At 44.9% G+C, this 21,943-nt stretch overlaps 3 protein-coding genes across 6 annotated transcripts in view; 2 read left to right on the forward strand and 1 right to left on the reverse strand.

Moving 5' to 3' along the window:
• Positions 1-549: 549 nt before the first annotated feature.
• LOC109918934 (calcium homeostasis modulator protein 3-like) lies at positions 550-3,994 on the forward strand. The gene is made up of 2 exons (XM_020518879.2): positions 550-1,181; positions 2,637-3,994. Exons 1-2 carry the CDS (start codon positions 627-629, stop codon positions 3,093-3,095), a joined length of 1,014 nt encoding a protein of 337 aa, XP_020374468.2. The 5' UTR covers positions 550-626; the 3' UTR covers positions 3,096-3,994.
• A 6,759-nt stretch (positions 3,995-10,753) lies between these two features.
• On the forward strand, positions 10,754-13,493 carry LOC109918931 (calcium homeostasis modulator protein 1-like). Its single transcript, XM_020518877.2, has 2 exons — positions 10,754-11,312; positions 12,145-13,493. Exons 1-2 carry the CDS (start codon positions 10,761-10,763, stop codon positions 12,613-12,615), a joined length of 1,023 nt encoding a protein of 340 aa, XP_020374466.1. The 5' UTR covers positions 10,754-10,760; the 3' UTR covers positions 12,616-13,493.
• A 5,124-nt stretch (positions 13,494-18,617) lies between these two features.
• The window catches only part of pdcd11 (programmed cell death 11), a 61,155-nt gene continuing 57,829 nt past the window's right edge, over positions 18,618-21,943 (reverse strand). For all 4 annotated transcript variants that reach the window (XM_048608878.1, XM_048608877.1, XM_048608879.1 and 1 more), the window contains exons 36-37: positions 21,328-21,493; positions 18,618-19,192 (exon numbers count right to left, since the gene is read on the reverse strand). In XM_048608878.1, coding sequence (XP_048464835.1) covers positions 19,021-19,192; positions 21,328-21,493 — 338 coding nt within the window. In that variant the 3' untranslated portion in view covers positions 18,618-19,020. The remainder of the gene's footprint in view (positions 19,193-21,327; positions 21,494-21,943) is intronic.

Below are 21,943 nucleotides of genomic sequence, written 5' to 3' on the forward strand. Positions count from 1 at the left end.
GCTGCCAGATCTGCTGAATTTCTCCAGCACTTTCTGTTTTTATGATGAAACACTATGCCTATTTAACACCCTGGATGCTGTAAAAGTGCAATGTAAATGCAGATTCTTGTTGTTGGCTGAGCTCTTCCTACCCATGTGATCACAGACTCATGGAAGGAGGCTGTTTGGCCCATTGTTCCTGCACTGGCTCTCCAAACGAGCATCATAGCATCGATCTCCCTCATTTCCTCCACATTCATGCACATTATTTCCAGCCACACTGTTTCTCTGTGATGGTTCCATGCCAGAAATAATGAGCTGCTGCCCCGCACCATGACAATGTATGATGGGGTTACTCCAGATTCATTCACATTGAAACAGTTAAGTCACTTTAATGCAAATCTCTGTTCAGCAGCCCCACCTGGTGGACAGGTGTGCCCTTTGCGCACACACCTGTCTGTCTTTGAGTGACAGCTCCTCGACCAATTGGTTGGCCAATTTAAAGCAAATGTCAGCGAATCTGAGTGTGACAGGGGTGGGTTAGGATTAGCCGAGCACCCAAGCTCTCAGTGAAAAGTCGAATTCTCACTTGACGGTTTGTTACCTCTTGGCTCTGTTCCTGCAAATCATTCCCAAATCTGACCACCATGGATCGCTTCATCAGCATCTTCCGCCACTTCCAATCCAACTCCGAGTCAGTGATGAATGGGATTTGTGGAATCCTGGCCTTGGCAAGTATGCGGATCTACAGCTCTTTTCAATTCATCTGCCCGTGTTTGCCCATTTACAATATGGTCTATGGGATTGGGGTCATGTTTATCCCACCCATTATCCTCTTCTTCTGTGGCATTATTGTCAACAAACACTCGCTGTTGATGCTGGAGGAATGGCTGCGGCCGGAGAGTCAGAGGACCAAGGACCCATCTTTACTCCATTACATGTTCCTCGCTGTAGTCCAGAGAGCGGCCATCGCTCCTGTCATCTGGCTCGTCGTTGCCCTGTTGGATGGCAAATGCGTTCTTTGTGCTTTCAGCACCTCGGTGGATCCCGCTCGATTCGTCAACGTGAGCAGTTGGTCTAGAGGAGATCTGCTGATCCTTCTGTCCAAGGTGCCCTGCAAGGACCTCACAGCTGACCAGCTTCACCACAACCTCAGCTTCCCCAGGAGAGCGGTGTACAGGTACCTGCGCTCAGTATCTCAGGTAAACTGGCCTCAAATCAAATGGGATCGTATTCAACTTAGGCAGGATGTCAAGGCTGAGGGGTAAAAGGGTGTCCAGGAGATTTTGTTTTATTCATTCATGGAATGTGGGCATCGCTGGCTAAGCCAGAATTTATTGCCCATCCCTAATTGCCCAGTGGGCAGTTAAGAACCGACCATGTTGCTTTGGTTCTGCAGTCATGTGGAGACCAGATCTGGAAAGGATGGCGGATTTCCTGCCATGAAGAGCATTCGTGTTTTTACAACAACCAGCAATTAACGCCAGATTTTTTAAAAATTCAAATTTCACCATCTTCCATGGTTCAAACCCATTTCTCCCGAGCACTGAGCCTGGGTTTCTGGATTTCCAGCCAAGTGATGTACCTCTACACCATTGCCTCCACTTTACTAGAACGGTACCAATTCTTTGAATGTGCCCAAACCACTCATCAAACCAAATTAAAACAAATTGATCCAAATGAAGAGGTGGCAGGCCCCTTAAAGGGGCACTGTAGCGATAAAAAAATTGAAAATTTAAATGAACAAAATCAAATTAAAATATGAATGCAGTGATTATCACTGCACACTAGCCCCAGCGGTTTCCATCAACCATGGTTCTCCAGTAAGACAATGGATGCTGTCTATTCCCTCTCCAAGGACACCTGGGCATGTACGTAACCAAACAACCGGCCGAATGGCCTTTTGACCTCCCACAGTCTGGACCTGTGTAGGGCCACCTCGGGGGACCTCAGTGAACGTGGAGCAATTACAGGAGCTCCGTACAGCAGAGGAGGTTAAGTGGGAGAGTTAATCCAGACGGTCAAAATCAGGGAGTGTGTTGAGAGAGTAAACGAGGGGCAGGAAAGTCAGGGACAAATCGAAACTGAGAACACGCAGTGTCTGCCCAATGTCAGTCTCCAATTGGTAACCTTCACACTCTGTCAGGTTGGGTAGAAGCTGAAATCCATGGGATGAAATGTTAGCGTCTCCCAGTTCTAACCTGTTATAGATGGGAGGACAGCTGAGTGACACAGAGAGAGCCGTACTAAGTCGCTGGTTAATGCTGATTGCCATGGGATGTTGAGTTAGTTCCACTCTCAGTGCTGAAACTGTAAATAAAAGGCTGTTATGGGACTGTCATTTGAACAGGGCTGTATTTGCTGTGACTGGGTCACTTGTTCGACAGGTAAACCAGCTTTCTTTAACAGCACCTGACTTAATTTCATTAATCTCACCGCTCTCATTCCTCAATTCTCAAGTCCCTCTATCCTGACTTTCCCCCTCCATCACTCTGAGATCCTTCGGTCTCCCAACTGGGATCATGATATAGGACCTTAGACCTGAGTAACCCCTCTGTCCCTCAGAGTTTCCCTCAGTCACTCTCCCGTCCTTTAGCCTCCTTTGTAAATATACAACCTTGCTGTGCCAATGGCTGTTTGTTAATTGTTGTCTTTAGACTCTAGGGTGGACCATCCTCCTGGTTCTGATTTTGACTGCATTCCTCTCTCGCTGCCTCAAGCCATGTTCCAAACATGTCACCTACCTCCAGAGCCGGTACTGGAGCAACTACATCGACATCGAGCAGAAGGTGTTTGAAGAGACCTGTTGTGAGCACGCTCGAGGATTTGCCCATCACTATGTCATCCAGTTTTTCGACAGCATGCAGGATGGGTTCCAGATGTATTGCCATGATAACCATGTAAGGGGGGCTGAGGGAGACCCGCTTCATGGCATCACAAACAAGGAGCAACTTGATAACCTCCTGACAAAGTGGTTCAACACTAAACCCCCACTGAATATCAGGCCTATCAGTCAGTACCGAGTGAATACTGACCCTGGTACAACCAGGGATCCACCACAGCTTCAGGAGCAACCCGCAGCCCCACTCAGCCTTGTCAAACACACAGTGCTATAGGAGCAAGTTCACCTCAGTCATGGGGCCTCTCTGACCAGCTCCCTCAACAAAGTCAACTCCAACCACAAGGACCCCTTACCATGCAACCAAACATCAAAAACAAATTCACTCCTTCCCCTTTGGATCACTGTCCAGTAACTATCACCTCTGCTGCTCCCTTCACACCAGTGTATGGGTCACTCCCTTGTAGATTAGTCTCTTGAACTGTTTACTCTCCTTTACAGCCACTCTCCTGCACTGGTCACTCTCCTGAACCGGTCCCTCTCCCGTAGGTCACTCTCCTGTCCGTACTGGGGAGAGATGCACAGGGTGATGGTTGGAAACTAGGAACGAACATAGAAAAACAAAAGCAAAATAGAAAAGGACCGCAACAGAGAAAAAAGGGAAGAGTGAGGAAGCCGAGGAGAGGAGGAAGCAAAGTCGCCATATGATTTTGACTTTCTCACACTCTCTCATACTTTGTGTCCTTCGCTGTGTTTTTCTCTTTCACTGGCTAAAGAGAGCAAGATAACGAGGTTCACACCCAATGAGCTGATATAAACAGGCTTTAACACTCTGTATACTCCACTCTACTGCTGGAAAAGATACACAGACAGTAAAGAGGTGAGAGCTGAGAGTGAGAAGGGGAAAGAGAGGATTGGAAGGAAGTGAGAAAGAGGGAGAGGTAGATAGAGTGTGTGATGGGGAGACCTTGGACACAGTTTGACATTTGATTCAACTTGAACCAGATGATAGAGTGACACATAACAATTAACATGTTATAGTTGCCAGTAATACCCCGTTGGTCAGGATGGTATTCCAGGCAGGGAGAGTGCTGAATGTTGTAGAAATTCATAATGACAAAGTCACATTTTATTTCTCAATTCTATCAATCTTCAGAATTTCTGCTTTCTGTATGAAACAATGTGTTAAAGGACAACTTGATAATAAAGTCTGCTCAGTGAAAGAAAAAAAGTTCTTGATCATGATTTAATCAGAACCAGTACTGAGGGAGTGCCGCACTATTGGAGGGTCTGCACTGAGAGGGTTCTGCACTGTTGAAGAGTCAGCACTGAGGGAGCACCACACTGTCAGAGGGTCAGTACTGAGGGAGTAACGCACTGTCAGAGGGTCAGTACTGAGGGAGTACCGCACTGTCAGAGGGTCAGCACTGAGGGAGTGCTGCACTGTCAGAGGGTCAGTACTGAGGGAGTGCCGCACTGTCGGAGGGTCAGCACTGAGGGAGTGCTGCACTGTCGGAGGGTCAGTACTGAGGGAGTCAGAGGGTCAGTACTGAGGGAGTGCTGCACTGTTGGAGGGTCAGTACTGAGGGAGTAACGCACTGTCAGAGGGTCAGTACTGAGGGAGTCAGAGGGTCAGTACTAAGGGAGTGCTGCACTGTCAGAGGGTCAGTACTGAGGGAGTAACGCACTGTCAGAGGGTCAGTACTGAGGGAGTGCCGCACTGTCAGAGGGTCAGTACTGACAGAGTGCTGCACTGTCAGAGGGTCAGTACTGAGGGAGTGCCGCACTGTTGGCGGCCACCAGGCCCAATACTGGATGATAATGCTGTATATTTGTTTCCTGTGCAGTTCTGTGTGTATGGAAAGTATCGTTTACTCACAAGTCTGTCTTCAAATCTGTTTACTCTGTTACAAAGTACTGTTCTCTGGTCAAAAACAGAAATAGCTGGAGAGGTGCAGCACGTCTGGAAGCATCTGGGCAGAGAGAAACAGAGTTGAGTTTTTGCATCCGACATAACTACTTTTCACGGCTATAGAGTCAGCCGGGGTTGTCAAGAAGCTTTTTGATTGGTTTCTGGCAGGGAAGGGATTGAGGGATATGGAACTAACAGGTTGAATGGGATTGAGGTACAGCCATAAACTTACTGATGCAACAGGCTCAGAACTCCTGAATAATGAGGGCAATGAGACAATGACTTTAATGCCTGCAGGTGCCCCAAGTCAATTTACACACTGTTTGCATATTAACATTAAATACGCTCAGTAATGATTGAAAGTTTATCAGTGTCAAATGTATGCAAACAGCTGGAGGTCACAACACAGTGAGCATTGGAGTACATCGTACAATCATCATCCTCTGACTTAGCGGGTTTCAGATACACAGCCGTATACAGAGGAGGCAAGTACCAGGGTTTGTACCCTCAGCACGGACGACTGTACCCTCAGCACGGATGACTGTACCCTCAGCACGGATGACTGTACACTCAACACAGATGACTGTACCCTCAGCATTGATGACTGTATGCACAGCAGGGATTCCTGTAGATTCAGTTGGGATTATTGTACATACTATAGGGATCACTATGCATGCAGCAAGGATTATTGTACATTATGGCAGATTTCACTTTACACAAAGCAGGGATTACTGTGTGCAGAGCAGGGATTGCTGTACACAGTGCAGGAGTTACTGTACATATGGCAGGGATCACTGGCTTTGTTTTCCTCACTTTTTGAATTCAACATTCCACATTGGAGAAAGAAAATGTCTTCACAAATGGAGAAGTTCAAAAGGAAACGGCTCCAAAATGCCCTTAGATACAGCCCAGCCTCCGGAAGGTCTGTGTCCATCTGAAATCTTTCTTGGTCTGCAATCCCTCAGATATCCAATCAGTTCTCACTTAACATTCCCCAAATGTTACTGTCATCACAACTAGATGTTGTGTTTCAGTCATGGAAATGAGAGTCCTCCTAATGAGGGTTGGACACTATTTTTTCCCAAATTTAGTAAGGCCGAGACTGTAGCATGGTGGTAATGTCACTGATTTAATAATCCTAAACACTAGGCTATTGCTGTAGGGGCCATGGGTTCAAATCCTACCACAGATGCTGATGGAATTTAAATTAAGACTGATAAAATCTGATCATGAAACTTGTTTAAAACTCATAGATGCACCAATACCCATTAGGGAAGAGTACCCGCTGTCCTTACCCTATCCGGCCTGCTTGCGACTCTAGACCTGAAGCAATGCGGTTGACTCCTAACTGCCCCCAGAATGACCAAGCATGTCACTGCGTTCAAGGGCAAATAGCTATGGGCAACAAAATCTTGCCAGCGATGCCCACATCCCACAAAAAAATAAAGAAAGTAAACGTTGGCACTGATCTCAGGAAGATGAGGTGGATACCTCAACTTGATTCAAAAGGGAATTGGATGATTCTGTGCAGCAATTCAGCAGAAATGTGAACTAAATTAAACCCAACTCCCCTCCATCATTCTTAACTTCCTAATACGTTTCAGTTTTAATTGAATCAAACAGAGGGTATTTGCTGGTCAGAGAGTGTATTTAATGAGAGGAAGGTGTGTTTAATGAAAGAAAGAAGTATTTAGTGGTTGGAGATCTGGAGGGCATGTTTACTGGGAGAACAGTCTATTAACTGGGTGTGGGGTGTTATTTATGGGATGGTGGGGGTATTTAAAGGGAAGGGTAGAAATCTACTTCGAAATTTCTGGAATTTTATTGAATCAGACTTGGTAAGCTGTGTCTATTCATCGGGAAGGTATATCTTTAAAGATAAAAACAGGAAAGAACCTATCATTTGCCCTTGGGGAAGGTTGTTTTAAATCATAGGGAAATTGCACGTCAGGAAATTGACTTTGCCATTCAAAGACTCCACATTTATTCAAGTATATTCAAATATGTTCCGATTTAAACAGGATTCAGTCAACAAATGAAATCACATCACATTCCTCATCCAGCTCTCCAATGTCTCAACTCAAAGTCCGCTTCGGAAGCTTTCTTCAGGGAATAAGGGATGGAGTTTGCCCTGATCGGTTATGCAGATCAGAATTAGCCGCCCGTTTGACAAGTTTCAACGACTCCATCCTCTCTTTCACACCAAACCCTTCAATTCCCTACAACAAAAACAAAGTTGCTGGAAAATCTCAGCAAGTCTGGCAGCATCTGTGAAGGAAAAAACAGAGTTAACATTTCGGGTCCGGTGACCCTTCCTCAGAACTGATGGTGGCTGGGAAAACGTCAGTTTATATGCAGAAAAAAGGAGAAGAGGATGGGGTAGGGAGTAAACGATAGGATAGAACCTAAAGAGAAAGAAGAGCAGTTGGACAGACAAAGAGTTGATAAAGATCAGGCTGGGAGGGTGAATATTGTTAATGGGGACCATTAGAGACTAACAACATATGGTGTGTAATGGCAGGCTATGTGGTAACAAGGCCTGGTGTGTGGGGTAGGGGACTGGGACATGGGAGAGTTAGGCCCTAAAATTATTGAACTCGATATTGAATCTGGAGGGCTGCAGGGTCTTCAATTCCCTTTCACAGTCCAGGACTTGCAGGAATCGAAGCATTGAACACCCTCGTCACTACCACCCACCCTGCCACCACCACAGCTCTATCTCCCACTCCCTGTCACCCCCACCCCCTAACAGTGTTCTGTTCCTCCTCTTGGACCCCCCAAAACAATCCTGCAAAGATGTTCTGGAGCTGAGATGACTGATCTCCAACAACAACCATCTTCCTTTGTACCAGGTCTGTCTCCTGACTTGTGCCTTGTAGATGGTGGATAAGCTTTGATGAGTCAGGGGGGGCGGGTTACTCCCTGCAGGATTCCAAGCCTCTGACCTGCATTGCAGCCATACTATTTATATGGCTTGTCCAGTTCAGTGAAGTACAAAATTATTCAAAATCGCAGTCCCTTTGAAATTGGACCCAAGTTTTTTTTTGTACTGGTCTATTAACCCCTGTCACTACTTCCAGGGAGTCGTGTATCTATACCTCCAGATCATTCTGTTCCTCTCCCATTTAGATACTTATTTTCAAAGCATATGCCATCTCCTATTCTTCCTGCCAAAATATACTAATTCACACTTAGCTACATTGAGGTCAGTTTGTCAATTACATATCCACTCCGCAAGTTTATTCAAGGCTTTCCTTATTTTGTCACAGCTCTCTACAAAAACTCATTCACCAATTTGGTGTCATCCACAAATTTTGAAATGGTATTTGAAATTCCCAGTACAAATTGCTTGTATAAATTGTAAGCAGTAGTGGTCCCAATGCCTATCCTCATGGAGCATCACTTCCGACCATTTGTTAATCTGAATAAGAACCTTTAACCCTCATTCTCTCTTTGCTGCTATTAACTCATTACCGATAAGACCGTAAAACATACGAACAGAAGTAGACCATTCGGCCCATTGAGTCTGCTCCACCATTCAATAAGATCTTGGCTGATCTGATTACCCTCAACTCCACTTTTCTGCCTTTTCCCCATAACTCTTGATGCCCTTACAGATTAAAAATATGTCTCTCTCAGCCTTGAATATACTCAATGACTCAGCCTCAACAGCTCTGCATGCTAAAGAATTCCACAGGTTCATTACCCTGTGAGAGAAGAAATTCCTCCTCATCTCTATCTTAAATGGGTGATGCTTTACTCTGAGATTATGCTCGCTGCTCTTAAGACGCTCCCACAGAAAAAAAAACTATTGGATATAATCCAACCTTATTCATGACTCTGCTGTCTTGTACCTTATCAAATGTTTCAATAAAATTCAATTATATTGCATCTGTTTTATCACCCTAATTTATACTTCCACTCTATAACCCTCCAACCAGCTCCCTGCGTTACTGACCACATCTCAACTGATGTTAATCCATCTTCCTCACACTGTCACTCAGTAATCTCTCTCCCCCAGTACCCTTTACTACTGATTGTATCTCAACTGAAGTTAAACCATCTAATATAATTGCATCGAAGACCCAACACTTGATCAGTTTCGCTGGGGGTGAGCTGTGTTTACAATGCAGTTTCTCATTTCATGCAGAGTTTACCAATCCCAGAGAAACTTTAATAATTTGTAATGAAGAAAACTGAAAAACACTAAAGAATTGTAGCTTGTAGAATGAATTGTTTTCCCATTATATTAAGCTAAAAGAACGCGACTAGAGCTACTTTAAACAAAATCTAATCAGTCATGATGGGATTGGAATTTATATGTCTCTACTCCTGTTTATTCACGAGAGTGCATTTATTTTAATTGTTCATGGGACATGAGTGTTGATGGCTACAGCAACATTTATTGCACAACCCTAGTTGCCCTTAAGAAGGTGTTGGTGACCTGCCTTCTTGAACCACTGCAGTTCCTGAGATGTCGGTGCACACACAATGCTTTTGGGGTGGGATTTCCAGAAGTTTGACCTGGCAACACTGGAGGAATGGCGATATATTTCCAAGACAGGATGGTGAGTGGTTTGGAGGTGAACTTGCAGATGGTAGTGTTCCCAGGTATCTGCTGACCTTGTGCTTCTGGGTACTATCAGAGTAGTCTTGGTGAATTTCTGCAGTGCATCTTGTAGATGGTATGCACTGCCGCTACTGAATGTCGGAGGTTGGAGCAAATGAATGCTTGTGAATGTGATACCGATCAAGCTGGTTGCTTTGTCCTGGATTGTGTTGAGCTTCTTGAGTGTGGGTAGTATTCCATCACACTTGAGCCCTGTAGATGGTAGACAGGGTTTCATGAGTCAGGAGGTAAGTTACTTGCCATAGAATTCCCAGTCTCTGATCTTGTAGCCACAGCAATTCGATGGTAGGTTTTGTTCAGTTCTTGCTGCATTTAGACTGCTTCATTATCTTAGGAATTCTGAATGGTCCTGAACACTGTGCAATCATCAGCGAATATCCTCACATCTGATCTTCCAATGGAGGGAAGGTCATAGGTGAAGGTGTCTGGGCATAGCAAACTACCCTGAGGAACTCTACACAGATGACCTGGAGCTGAGCTGACTGACCTCCTTCTTTGTGCTAGGTATGATTCTAACCAGCAGCGAGTTTTCCACCGATTCCCATTGAGCATAGTTTGGTTAGGGCTTTTTCATGCCACACGTAGTCAAATGTGGCCCTGGAAGTCAAGCGTTTTAAAACTGTTTTAAAGTCAGAGGATAGGCCTTGTGTCCCAGTGGCTCTATCTAGCTGTGGTTAGGGGAGGAGCCTGGTTTGCAAGACAGATTGCAAACAAATAAAGAGCAGTAGTGAAACAGGCTGAAGGATAGAGTCAGACTAACAGATAGAAAAATAGGGTTAGACCCAGAAGCAAAGAGAGATAGAGACAATGGCAGAGGAAGGGAATTGGGAAAATGACAAGAGACAAAGTTAAATGGTGTGAGAAGGAAGAGGGGGATAGAGAGAGACCAGGGAATAGAGAGAGAGGAAAAAGAAACAGAGAAAGGGGATAGAGAAATAGAAGCAGATAGAGAGGGGAAATGGAGAAGGGGAATAGAGAAATTGAATGGTTAGAGAGAGGGGGAAGGGGAGATAGAGACAAAGGTGGAAATAGAAAGGTGCAGTAGAGAGAGGGGTATTTATAGAGGGGGAAGGGGATAGAGAGGGGGAGAGAGAAAGAGTGGGTAGAGAGAGTGGAACAGAGACAGGGAAATCGACAGAGTTTGGGGGATAAAGCGAGGGAGAAGGGGATAGAAAGGAGTAAATAGAGAGAGGGAGGATAGAGAGAGGGAGGAAGAAGTGGATGGGGGGATAAAGAAAGAGGAGGGGGTAGAGAGAGTGGCATAGAGAGGGGGGAATAGACAGCGGGTGCGAGATATACAGAGGGGAATAGACAGAGGGTGGGGGATAGACAGAGAGGAAAATAGAGAGAGGGGATATAGAAAGAAGGTGAGGGGGTTCTCAATATTCCTTAGCGGGAGAATGGATAAATTCCGGATGATTTTCCAGTTCCTGCAGTCTAACCAGGAATCCTTCCTGAACGGGCTGTGTGGGATTCTGGCTCTGGCTAGTGCTCAGATTTATTCAGCTTTCGAGTTTAACTGTCCCTGTCTACCCGGTTACAACCTGCTGTACGGCCTGGGTGTGATGTCGGTGCCGCCGCTGGTGCTCTTCCTCCTGGGCTTTGTATTAAACAACAACGTGTCTGTGCTGGCGGAGGAGTGCCGGAGGCCCGAGGGGATGCGGGCCAAGGAGCCGGGGGTTCTCCGCTACATGTTCTGCTCGATGGCCCAGAGAGCGCTCATTGCTCCGCTCATCTGGCTCAGTGTCACCCTCCTGGACGGAAAGTGCTTCACCTGCGCCTTCAGCGAGAGCCTGGAGCCTCGGAGGCTGGGGCTCAATCTGTCCGGAGCCCTACCGGCTCAGCCCCAGCTCCGCCGCCTTCTCGCCTCTGTCCCCTGTCCTGACATCTTCCCGCAGCAAAGCGCCCTGTCCCGGGACGGAGCAGTCCGTTACCTGCGCTGCCTGTCTCAGGTGAGGCCTCCGGGGGCGAAGGGAGACACACCGATTGGGGCAGTTAGATACAGGATTAAGGTGCAAATCACTCAGTGTGGAGAGAGCTTTACTCTGCAGCTAACCGTGTACAGAGAGAGCTTTACTCTGTACCTAACCCGGTGATGTACTTGTCATGGGAGTAGTTGATGGGGATCATGTAGAAGGAAGCTTTGCTCTGTATTTAACCTCATCCTATACCTGTCCTGGGAATGTTTGATCGGGATTGTGTAGAGGGAACTTTCCTGCTTAAAACCGTAGAGAGTGATTTACGTTCTGTTTAAAAGAGTAAAGAGAGCTTTATTTTCAGTTTAAAAGAGTACAGGGATCTTTACTTCGTATCTAACCCCTGCTGTCGCTGTCCTGGGAGTGTTTGATGCAGATAGTGCAGAGAAAGCTTTACTTTCAGTTGAGTAGAGAGAGCTTTACTCTGTATATGGTATTTTCTAACCAACCTGTTCAGAGATGATATTACACACCTCTGAAACATGTAGGCCTTGAACCGTGGTCTTTCGGTGTGTAACCCTGTGCTGTTCCTGGCTTGGAGAGTGTTTGATGGGGCCAATGTAAAGAAAGCTTTACATTTAACCCCGTGCAGTACCTGCCCTGGGAATGTCTGATGGGGGTAGTGTAGAAGGAGCTTTAGTCTGAATCTAATCTCGTGCTGTCCCTGTCCTGCGAATGTTTGATGGGACAGTGTAAGGAGGGCAGTTTGAAAAGAGTAGAGAGAGCTTCACCCTGTATCTAATGTCATACTGTCGTGCTCCTGCAGTTGAGGCTGTGAACTGAGAATGTTTGTGTTACTCCCTCACAGGCTTTGGGGTGGTGCTTTATTTTGATGATGACTTTCTTGGCTTTCCTGGTGAGAGCAATGCGACCTTGCTTCACCCAAGTTGCCTTCCTGAAGACAAAATATTGGTCTCATTACATTGATATCGAGCGCAAGCTGTTTGAGGAAATGTGCACAGAACACGCCAAGAGTTTCGCCAAGGTCTGCATCCAGCAGTTTTTTGAGGGATTTCAGGATGAGATGGTCAGAGGTTATAGTCGCTATCAGATGCCAAGGCTCCATGATTTCGAAACTGAAGAGCAGGAGAAGCTCTTTGGTATCACCGACAGCAAGAATATGAATAAATTGCTGAGGAACTGGCACAAGTGCAAACCACCATTGAATGTGAACACGGGTGTGAAGGATAATGCTCATCAGAATGGTGATGTAAATCCAGTCCCCAATAAATGTCCTCCGCCACGTAGGGAGAATATTGTCTTCTATAGCAAGGTCTGAATCATCGCTTTGATGTGTGAGAGTTGTGTCTGTCTGTTTCTTTGGTTTGTGAAGACTGACATCTTTACTATAGCCACTATCCCAATGGGGCCCCAGTATAGGAGGAAGATGCTATGAGATGCTACATATTTACCTCTGCGATCATCATTGTATTGCTGAGTTACTGTCAGCTGGTGCAGGTCCTGGTTCCTCGACTGCCCAGTGTTCCAGGGGAAGGCAAAGAAAATGCCACCAAGACATTCTGATGCTCCCTTTCAAACACAGCAGTACAGACATTAATGACGGCGAGGAGCTTGCTACAATTCATTCAAAACAGGAACAATTTGTCCATTGAGCTGTATCACACTGTCAGCAGTGTCAGAGAAGAACAGAGCAAATGTTTCACTCCAGTCCCACTCCCCAGGGATATCTTTCCTCAGCCCAAAGACCTCCCAGTCAAAACGTGGCTTGTTCGATCACACGAAGAGCCATGGCTGAATATTATGACCCAGAGTAAATGTTATTCTCAAAGCAAGGGTCAACTGCTGCCAATCCAGGATGGGACACTGAAACCTGGAGGGAGTGTGGTAACATTCTCATATAGATTTATTATGGATATAATGATCCACCTTCAACGCACCAGAATATCAGTTTGCAACTCATTGCAGGCACCTGTTTAAGTTTAAGTCATGTTTCCACTTAAGTGCCCATACAAGAGACTGGACTGGGCTCTGTACTGGAAATACTTTATCACAAACAAATTGTGTTTCTTTCTACTACCCATATGTAAAAGGTATGTGTGTTTTCTTCTCCTTAGAGTGATTCTCCCAGTTAAGTAAATCCACAGCAAGCTTTTTGTGTGAGTTTTAAAATAAAGATTATTTATTATCTCACACTTATTCAAGTGTTTAAAACACTCATCTTATACACCTGACCATACACACCAATGGGTAGATACAAGTGCAGATAAAATAATACATTATGACCATCTCAAGTATCTTTTATGGCAGGGTTATAGTTTCTTAGCTGAGTTGATGCAAACATCTTGTAAAGCTAAGGATTCTTAGTAAGCTCTGGAGTATCTTGCAATCAAATTCTCAGGAATTAGTTTCTCTGGTGAATTTGAAGTTGGAATAGATTGTATGGTGGGGGTTATTCTCCCACTTTCATGAGATTACTGTTTTCCACTTTGATGACTTGCAATGGTTTGGTAGTTTCCTGATGGAACTCTGGCTGCAGCACAGCTTTTTGCTGTTTGAAAAGCAAGCAGAGGAAATGGGTAACAAAAACAGAAGTTGCTGGAAAATCTCAGCAAGTCTGTCAGCATCCACAAAGAGGAATTAGAGTCAACATTTCAGGCAGTGCATTGAAATTGCAGGCAACTGGAAGTTCAGTCTTTTTTGCAGACAGAATGTTGGTGTCATGTGAAGCGGTCACCAAGTCTATGCTTTGCTTTGCCAATGTAGAGGAGACTAGAGGAAATGGGTGTTTCAGCATATGACTTGTTCCGAAGATCAAAATCCTTTTTCAAATACAGTGGGTGGTTAGGAAGATTACTCATTGCATGTTCAGGATTTTACACCTTGAAAATCTGAGCCAGTCTCTTTTCAGGTGAAGAGACCCATTCAACTGCTAATACCCTCTGAATTAGGAATCAGTGCAGAAGTCAGTAAGGTTCCTTTTGTTCCCTCGAGACAAGGTCAGAAGTCATGACACTAGGTTATAGTGCAACAGGTTTATTTGAAATCACAAGCTTTTGTGATGCTGCCCCTTCTTCACCAGTCAAAGGGGCAGCGTTCCAAAAGCTTGTGATTTCAAATAAACGCGTTGGACTATAACCCGGTGTCTGTGACTTCTGACCTTGTCCACAGTATAACGCCAGCAACTCCACATCATCCCTTGAAACAGGTTGGAGTTCTAATCAATAAAACTAATCCTGAGATGACCATCTCACTGTCTTCTTCAACAAAGCATAAAACACTGCAAAAATTAGTTTGAAGTTCAGAATATACTGGGACATGACAATCCATTTACAGGAAGAACAACTTTTACTTTAACTGTTGATACTTAGATGGTTTGGACTTAAGAATTATGGAATATTAAAACAGCATTTTGGCAAGGTATTGTCAACACAGAGGATTAAAATCCTGTTTGTTCCTGGTCTCTGCCTGGTCCACTCACCTGTTGGGAGTCAATGCCTCAGGACTAAACCACAGGAGCAAAACTTTTTAAAATGCCTCCCCCTGACTCCTGATATAATCTGGTGAACTTCAAAACTTAATACAAATCCATATATAGAATCATAGAATTCCTACAGCACAGATAGAGGCTATTCAGCCCATCAAATATGCACCGACCCTTCAAACAGCATCCCACCCTGGCCATCTCATTCTAAAGAACAACCAAGCCTCAGGCAGCAAAACTCTCCCTCAGGGCTGTACCGCTCAACTGCTGTTGTGTGTCTCAGTTCTGTGACTCAAAAATAGTGTAGAGACTACAGGGCCACCCCTGAACCAATTCTGATATGAACAACAAATTCTGTAATTTCCTCCCAGACAGCATTGTGGGTCTACCTACAGCACATAGACTGCAGTGTTTCAAGGCAGCTCACCACCACCTTCTCAAGGATTATTAGGGATGGACAATAAATGCTGCCCTGGCCAGAGATTCCCCCATCCAAATAAGAATAACCCAAACTAGTGCCCTAGAATTGGCTGGATATTTTTGATATGGAAGCAGGCTTTTGCTGGGAATGAGTGCTGATGCCATAGTGCTGCAAATCCCTTTTCTCTGCTAATTCCAGTCACCCATTCTGCATACATCCAGTGCTGATAGTTAAAACCCAGTGAATTTCTACATGTTGCTCTTCTCACCTACTGTCTCTCACCTGAATTTTCTGTTCTCATAAGCTCAATGGAATCCACATCCCTTCCAAACCACTGACCATCTCAGTAAAGTAAAGCAAACAGGAGTTAGGAGACAGTGACTATTATCATCTTGATAATTCTTCCTAAGAGTGGGTTCATCTTTAGTAATAACTCACTCCTTCCCAAGGTTCTAGTCCAAAATGTCTGCTTGTCTTTATTGAAAATATGTAAAAGCACTGTCAGCAATGCGCCCATAATCTCTGGTGATATACATTAAAACACAGACATCACAATAATTCAATATTGGATGAGATGTTAATCATTGATTTGTAACATTCAGAAAATTGAGTGACAAATGCAGCTTCAGCAGTTTGGTGTTAACTTGAATTTCAACCCCTTTCGAAGTGCCTTCTGGTTGGTTCATAAGCCTCTGAATTTTGTTTAAAATTATTTTTATAATTAACCTATTTAGTTATGTTATTACACACCTCTGGAGCAGGTGGAACTTAAACCCGGGTCTCCCAGTCCAGGGGTAGGGGCACTACCACTGCACCACGGGCCCCTGGATAGAGTTTAAATGTGCACAAGAGGTATTTGACATAGGGCCTCACAGCTCACATTGCCTCTGGGAGCTGCACTATTAAATTGAAGACTAGTCTACTGCTGCCTCCAAGGGGTCCGAAATCAGAAATCAGAAAAACTAATTAGCAGTAGTTTCCCCAAGTATCCACCCTCCAGGTCAGAGCTGATACTTCTGTGGTCAAATGGCTAAGTAATATATCACAGTTAACCCTAACCTTGTTCTCACCTGACATTCAGATTGCACAGCAGATGAGATGAACTGTGAGCCAGATCCTGATTAATTCTGGGACAACAAGACCATTTGCAATAGTTTCTCTATCATTGCATATTTGTGTTGATAAATTTATAGGCACAGTCATTTATTACAAGGGGTGTAGAATTGGACACTTGTGATCATTAAATAGGCATAAAATGGTTGTGAAGGGTCCGATTTATGAGGCTAACGTCCTGTGCCTGGAATGTGTAAAAGCAGATTAGTTTGGGTGTTAGAGGTACACATGCTAGTGAATAGTTAAAACCAATATAAGACACCTGATTGGCACATTGAGGGACCTGAATTGGAACTGCATTAAACCCAGGCAGCAGCAATCACAGCTCTGTTTAGGGTCACCAGCTCCATTTGGCCAACCAGGGGTCCTAAGGGGCTACCTGTCACTGGCTGAGCTCACAGCAGTAAATTATCCTTGGCTTGTGCTGGAAATGTAGCGATGAGTTTTTGAGGAGGAAGTGGAATGGAGAATTTGGTGCTGAGAACCAATGGTGAACCATCAAGATTAGACAGAGGTGACAGGAAGATTTAGATTGTGGGAAGGGGAGGCCATCTAACCCCAGACTGATTTGTTGTCTTAAAAAGGTGAAGTAAGGAAAGATATACTGGCATTACAGGTAAGTCTAGGGATTATCTGAGAAGACACTGAGTATGTTGGGCCTATACTCATTGGAGTTTAGAAGAATGAGAGGAGACCATATTGAAACATAAAATTCTTAGGGGACTTCACAGCGTAGATGCAGAGAAGTTGTTTCCCCTTGTGGGAGAGTTTAGGACCAGAGAACAAAATCTCAGAATAAGGCTGCAAATCTGAGAGAGGAGAGAAAGAACTTCCCCTGTCAAAAGACAGTGAATTTCTGGAATTCTTTACCACAGAGGGCTGTTGAGACTGGGTCATGATGTATATTTAAGGCTGAACAGACAGATTTTTAAACAGTAAGGGATTCAAGATTTATGAGGAAAAGGCAGGTAAGTTGAGTTGAAAATTATCAGATGAGCCATGACCTAACTGAACAGCAATGAGACCTCAATGGGTTGAATAGGCTGAAGATGTCAGCCCTGCTCTCTGCCTTTTATATCTGCTTTCCAGGAAATCTGATGTCACCCCAGTTTTAATTTGCAATTATTGCTGTGTTAAGATTGCTTCACTCTTTCTGATGAAGGGATCATTATTGTACATCAGTAAAACAGGGCAACTTCTTCATCAAGCGCATTACTGAGATTATGCAGTCACACATTGAGAGTGGGTGAGGATGGTGCTGAGAATTTGTAACTCTCACCAGACTACAGACATAGGCGGCAGATTTTCTTTGAGTTCTTTGGCAAAACAGTTTCACGGTCACTTTTACGGAGACCAGCTTTACATTTCAACATTAACTCCCCACCAACCACCCCATCAAATTTTCAAGTTCCCTGGATTAATAATCTTGCTCCACCATACCCAATTTGTAGCGTTTATATAGCACCTTTAATGTTGTAAAGGGCCCAAGGCATTCAGCACAGGTGGCCCATTGTGATGCTTGTAGATAGTGGGATGAGGTGTCACAGGCAACTAAGAGGCATGAGAGGCAAGGGAGGCAGGTTGGGGGCCTCTCTGAGCCAAGCTGATGGCTGGAAAGAAAGAAATCAGAGTGAGTTTGATGGGGTTAGACACTGATATTAGGGAATTCAGGAACCAATTAAAACTCATTCAAGTACATTTTAATGAGATTAGTTAGAAATGTTCAAAATTATTAAGTGTTTTGATGGAGAAAAATAAACTGTTTGCAGGAGCGTCAGTGATCAGAAGGAGATTTACACTGGACACTGACCGACAGCAACACCCAAAATCAGGAAGCACCCTGGCATTATTGCATACATTGTCAGAACAGGGTCAGTCCTGTACAGAGGCTCATGCAGTAAAACGCTGCCCCTTAACACATATACCTTTATTCCACTCTAACATCTCAGTTTGAGTTCCATCCAGAACAGGGAGAGGTCGCACCCTACGCCAGGCCCCTGGACCTTGTCAACTTGTTCTCCATGAGTTCAGAAGTTGCAGTCTTCATATTGCTGTGATACAGAGTGGAAAAGACACCAAACAGACTCAGACACTTAAGAGTCTGCTCAACTTACCGAAAAAGGTTTGCAATCACATGCTGCAGTCTGGATTCTGGGCTGAAACACTGCAGACCTAAAGACATGGCTTGTCATTAATCATGGGCGAGGGGGGTGGAGAGCAGTGGAAGACGTGTAGACTCTGGCAAAACTTCACAGCACCGATTGCTGCGTTAACAACATGAGTCCTGATTTCCAAACTAGCACAATCACTTTGCAATATGTTAGGTTTTATTTGAGGGAATAACATTCATTGTCAATAGAAAGATAACAGCAGGAATGTTTTCAGTTAACCATCAGTTGGAGTGAATGTGGAGCAAGAACTGTTCTGGTCAAGGTGGCACTTGGCCGTGAGCTAACCACAGCACCCCAGATTGATGCTTTGCTACACCAGCTATCTTCAGGCAAGCAGGCCAAGGCAGGCACTGGAGTCTGAGATTGCAATAGACACCAGATTCTCAACTCCACACATATTTCAAAGACAAACTGTTGCTGAAGGATTGGAGAAGCTTTTGGGCATTGAATTTTCATTGGATTGTCCAGAGTTCTCCTGCACTGCCCTTCCTCCAACAAAGGAATCTCGGAGTCCAACACAACCATTGAGCAGTCCAATTAGCTGTCCACAGACAAGCTCGTCGACTCAACATATTCCAGCGCCTTCTCCTTCACGGCCTGTACCCTCTCCTCACTCCCGTGTTTCTTCTCATACTCTAGATACCTTTTGAAGAAGAACTTCATCTTCTTTGGCGCGAGCTTCAGGTGTATGACTCTTTCAAAGAGATGCCTAGAAAGTAGAGATTAATAAATTGTTGTGAACTATTCAATCTACAATCCACATTATGAATAATTTACAGATTTTGGATTTGGTAAGTAGTGATTAATATCGTGAAGTTGAAAGTTCAAATCCCAGAGTGGGTAAATGAAATACCTGCATTAATACATGAATGCCTTACTGTCAAATTATAATCAAAAAATGCCAAGTTGATCTTTAATGTCCTTTGAAGAGAACTCTGCATCTTATCCAATCTGGTCCTTCATTCTCACTCCAAGTTGACACAATGTCTTTCAGTGCAGTAACTGAACCAGTGTGTGCAAGATAATAAAAAGGGAGCGAGGGGCAGAGAGAGGGAAAGGCAACAGACAAAAAGAGAGAGAGGGAGTGAGACAGAAAATGCATATGACAGGCAGAGAGAGAGAAACTATATCCTCGGCCAGGAATCCAGAGCACGGGAAAATACTTAAATAGTGTCAAACAGTATTTTTTCACAATAAAAGGAGTGTTTTCTAAAGAAACATTATTGGCATGAAGGCATTTGTGGCTGGACCAGCATTTATTGCTGATCCCTTGAAATGGTGGCTTGCCCTGCCATCTCGGAGGGCAGTTAAGAGTCAATCATGTTGCTGTGGGTCTGGAGTCAGACGTAGGCCAGGCCGGGTAAGGATGGCAGTTTCCTTCCCTAAAGGGCATTAGTGAACCAGCTGGACTTCTGACAGAAAAGGAAACGATTACCATTAGATTCGACTTTAATTGCAGACTTATCATAGGAACTCAAATGTCACCAGCGGTTGTGATGGAATTTGAACCTACATCCCCAGAGTAGTAATTTGGGCCTCTGGATTCCTCATCCAGTGACATTAGTACTGCACTAGCCGCTCCCTCTTTGCAGAGTGGATGTCAGCAATTTGGGCCGCACCGCAGACAGTCAGCTGACCTCTGCTGGGTCCGTGGTTTGGATGCATCAGCAACAACTGGACTGAATATCTCTTCAGTGACAGCTGCTAGGATGGAAAGCAATCTGGCTTCTTCCCAACCTTGTGTTCATTGGTGGGCAAAATGGCTGCAGGCTGAGTTAGGAAAAGAAATTAACTCAAGATGCTGAAGTATTAGCTGCCTTTATTGGACTGCAGCCATTCTTAGCTCAGTTGGGAAGCAAAGAGACAACAAAGATATTTCTGAACTGAATAGTCTGCACTGCAGTAGGAAATCTGTTACCTTCTTTAACATGTTGTGCTGCAGGTCACGTACAGCTGGAGGCAGGAACACAATTAGCACAGCTCCCACAGGCTGGATACTAACAAACAGGTGAGCAAGAATGATCTCATTGCACCAATTCAACTGTGGAGAATCCTATTTGTGTCTCAGCCAATATTTCTCACTCCTCTCTCCTTAACCCTGTGGCTCAGTGGGAGCCACCCCTGCCTCAGATTTAGGAGGCGCAGGGCTCATGCAGAGTAACTCCAGCTCAGAATTCCAGAACATCTGGGAGTTGAATCACAAAATTCTTTTCACCTGCCTGGGCTAACCTTATTGACTGGTTAAGGATTGTTAGGTGCCATGTGATGATGTGGTGTTTCAGACTGTGAACCGAGCTCTATCACTGCTGCATACCAAATGGCAGAGTGTTGGAGACAAAAAACAGCAATAATAAGTGCCATCAGAAAGAAGTGAAACATCTCACTGACCTCTTGTTGGGTATGCTGGGCCTACAGTCACACTTAGAAACCACGTGAATCAGCTCAATACGTCCAGGTTTGTAGGATCAAGCCTCACTGCCGATCCCCAAGTACAAACTGGAGGCTGCAGTACGGAGGTGACCCCACAATGGCAGACATTTCACCCTTTCGATGAAATGATAATCTAGGGCCCACTTGCACCGTCAGTGAGATCAAAGCTCCCACAGCGACTATTTGAAACAGCAAGAGAATTCCCACTGGTATCCTGCAGCCTGTTGCTATGCCTCGATTAACAGAGGATTTGGTCACTATTCCATGGTGTCTGGAATCTTGCAGAGCACAGATAGCTATGGTGTTCCCTCAACTACAACAGGAAACTACACTTCAATCCGTTCCACTTGCTGTGCAGCATGAGATATCGAGATGCAGCGATATGATTTTAGACTCCGGCTCAGTGTGACTAACCTGACTTCGTCCTGGCTACCATGCTTCACCATCATGTCAATATAGACTGACCATAGGTCTGTGCGTTTGGGGTAATTGCTCAGTGTGCTCTCAAACATTGCCTTAGCCCGTTCTGTGTCCCCAAGACGAAACTCCAGCTGTGCAAACTTGGCAATTATGTCAACATCTGAAACAAAACAGAGGCTGTGAATAAACGTGAAGTAAATTATTGTTTCCTTTCGCCAATTTGGAGCAGGTTCACTTCTCCTTGGTGACTGGAGAGTGGTACTCAGATGTCCTGCCCCTGGGAAGGTAGTTCTCCAAGCTGTTCTACCCTCAGAATGCTGGGACTCTGGGCTATCCCAGTATTAATGGAGGCCACAATAAATTTCTGCTGCTTGAGTAATTCTGGGCCAGGTTCCAATCTGCAAATCTTCAATCATAGGACAACAGCCTCAAGGCACCTACAGGGGCAGCACGGTGACTCAGTGGTTCGCACTGCCGCCTCACCGGCGACCAGGGTTCAATCCCACCCTCAGACGACTGGCTGTGTGGAGGTTGCACATTGTGTGTGTGTCTGTGTGTGTGTCTGTGTGTGTGTGTGTGTGTGTGTGTGTGTGTGTGTGTGTGTGTGTGT

This window comes from Rhincodon typus, chromosome 20, assembly GCF_021869965.1.
Source record: "Rhincodon typus isolate 14 chromosome 20, sRhiTyp1.1, whole genome shotgun sequence".
NCBI lineage: Eukaryota > Metazoa > Chordata > Chondrichthyes > Orectolobiformes > Rhincodontidae > Rhincodon > Rhincodon typus.

Excerpts from the sequence above, each read along its gene's own strand:
- LOC109918931 (XM_020518877.2), top strand. The coding sequence starts at position 10,761 with ATGGATAAATTCCGGATGATTTTCCAGTTCCTGCAGTCTAACCAGGAA. Across the intron at positions 11,313-12,144 it reads ACCTGCGCTGCCTGTCTCAG|GCTTTGGGGTGGTGCTTTAT; the intron begins GTGAGGCCTCCG and ends ACTCCCTCACAG.
- LOC109918934 (XM_020518879.2), top strand. The coding sequence starts at position 627 with ATGGATCGCTTCATCAGCATCTTCCGCCACTTCCAATCCAACTCCGAG. Across the intron at positions 1,182-2,636 it reads ACCTGCGCTCAGTATCTCAG|ACTCTAGGGTGGACCATCCT; the intron begins GTAAACTGGCCT and ends TGTTGTCTTTAG.